The sequence below is a fragment of the Aplysia californica genome, unplaced genomic scaffold, assembly GCF_000002075.1.
Source record: "Aplysia californica isolate F4 #8 unplaced genomic scaffold, AplCal3.0 scaffold00467, whole genome shotgun sequence".
NCBI classification, from domain to species: Eukaryota; Metazoa; Mollusca; class Gastropoda; order Aplysiida; family Aplysiidae; genus Aplysia; species Aplysia californica.
The window spans coordinates 377229-379256 of NW_004797737.1; the positions used below are offsets into that span (position 1 = coordinate 377229).

The following is a 2028-nucleotide window of genomic DNA, read 5'->3' on the forward strand; positions in this document are numbered from 1 at the left end:
CACACACACACACACACACACACACATACGCTCGCACACATTCACAAAATACCTTGATCTAAATTATGTCGATTGAGGCGTAAAACACCTACATAAAAACAACAAACAAAGCAACAAAAAAGGCACGCACACACACACACACACACACATGTGCAGGTGTATGTCATAATCTATTCTGTATTTTACATCCACACATGTACCCAGTCGACGAAAAATACACGACACAGAGAGAGTTACATCTCGATAGACAGGTTGATATAGACAGAGAGAGAATTTTCGGTCGCTACACAGATTCGAACCTGGGAACTTTGAATGAGAGGCGAACACCTTAACCTCCAGGCCTCGAGAGCTCCCCGACTAATTATACACAACACAGACCCATAAAAGTAATTATAAACTTACGATAGTTTCGCGAAGAGAGAAAGAGCCAGAGCGCTAAATAGAGAGAGACACAGAGAGAGAGAGAACGAGAGGGAGACGCAGAGTCAAAAAGGGAGAGAGAAAGAAGGACAGAGAAAAAGAGAGAGGCAGAGAGGAAAGGGAGGGGGAAGGAAGAGAGAGAAAAGAGAGTGACGAGAGTGCAAGAGGCAGGTAAAGAGAGTTAGATCTCGATAGATACTTTGATCTAAACAGAGAGAGAAAGATAGAGACAGATCTCGATAGATACATCGATCTAAACAGAGAGAGAAAGAGAGAGACAGATCTCGATAAATATATTGATAAAGAAAAAGAGAGAAAGAGAGACAGACAGACAGATCTCGATAGACACATTGATACAGAAAAAGAGAGAAGGAGAGAGAGACAGACAGATCTCTTTAGATACATTGATTAATATAAACAGAGAGAGAAAGAGAGAGACAGTTCTTGATAGATACATTGATAAACAAAAAGAGAGAAAGTTAGAGAGAGACATATCTCGATAGATACATTGATATAAACAGAGAGAGAAAGAGAGAGACAGTGGGATAACAGAGAGATATAATTTAGAGGGAGACACCCCCTCCCAATCCCGCGTGGTGTTGTTGTTGTTGTTGTTGTTGTGGTGGTGTTGTTGTTGTTGTTGTTGTTGTTGTTGTTGGTGGTGGTGGTGGTGGTGGTGGTGGTGGTGGTGGAGGTGGAGTGTTACGAGAGTGTGAGCATCTACTTTTCTGACATTGTGAGCTTCACTACCATCTCTTCTAAGTGTACGTCCATGCAGATGAGGGGGTGGTGATGTTGTTGTTGTTGTCGTTCTGATGGTGGTGGTGGTGTTGTTGTTGTTGCTGTTGTTGTTGTTGTGGTGTTGTTGTTGTTGTTGTTGTTGTTGTTGTGGGGGTGGTGGTGGTGGTGGTGGTGGTGGAGTGGTACGAGAGTGTCAGCATCTACTTCTCCGACATTGTGAGCTTCACTACCATCTCTTCCAAGTGTACGCCCATGCAGGTGAGGGGGTGGTGATGTTATTGTTGTTGTTGTGGTGGTGGTGGTGGTGGTGATGTTGTTATTGTGGTGATGTTGTTGTTGTTGTTGTTGTTGTTGGTAGTGGTGGTGGTGTGGTGGTGATGGTGTTGTTGTTGTTTTCGTTGCTGCTGTTGTTGTGTTTGTCACTGATAAATTATGTTGCTGTTTTCGGTAGTGTGCTGATGGTGGTGGTGGTGGTGGTGGTGGTGTTATTTTTGTTATTGCTGCTGCTGTTGTTACCAATCGGTAATGAACATAAGAACGTAATTCTTTGATTTCTTTTACCATTAACGCAACTAGTACCTAATTTTTCTTTTTCGCAGGTGGTGGATCTCCTCAACTCGCTCTATTCGACTTTCGACAACCGAATCGGCACTTACGATGTGTATAAAGTCGAAACAATCGGGGATGCTTACATGGTGGCGAGCGGAGTGCCCTTAAGGAACGGGACTAAGGTATGGACACACAAACGAACAAACACACACACACAAACACACACACACACACACACACACATACACACACACAAACACACACGCACACAAACACCTGCACACACACAAACCAACACATCCACTCTTTCTCACTATC

The 2028-nt window shown here is 43.5% G+C and overlaps 1 protein-coding gene across 1 annotated transcript in view; it reads left to right on the plus strand.

The window, feature by feature from the left end:
* Positions 1-2028, plus strand: part of LOC106012698 (adenylate cyclase, germination specific) — a 73122-nt gene that overhangs the window by 20358 nt on the left and 50736 nt on the right. Inside the window, exons 3-4 of the mRNA XM_035971590.1 lie at positions 1321-1419; positions 1761-1892. Of these exons, the coding sequence (XP_035827483.1) occupies positions 1321-1419; positions 1761-1892 (231 nt within the window). The remainder of the gene's footprint in view (positions 1-1320; positions 1420-1760; positions 1893-2028) is intronic.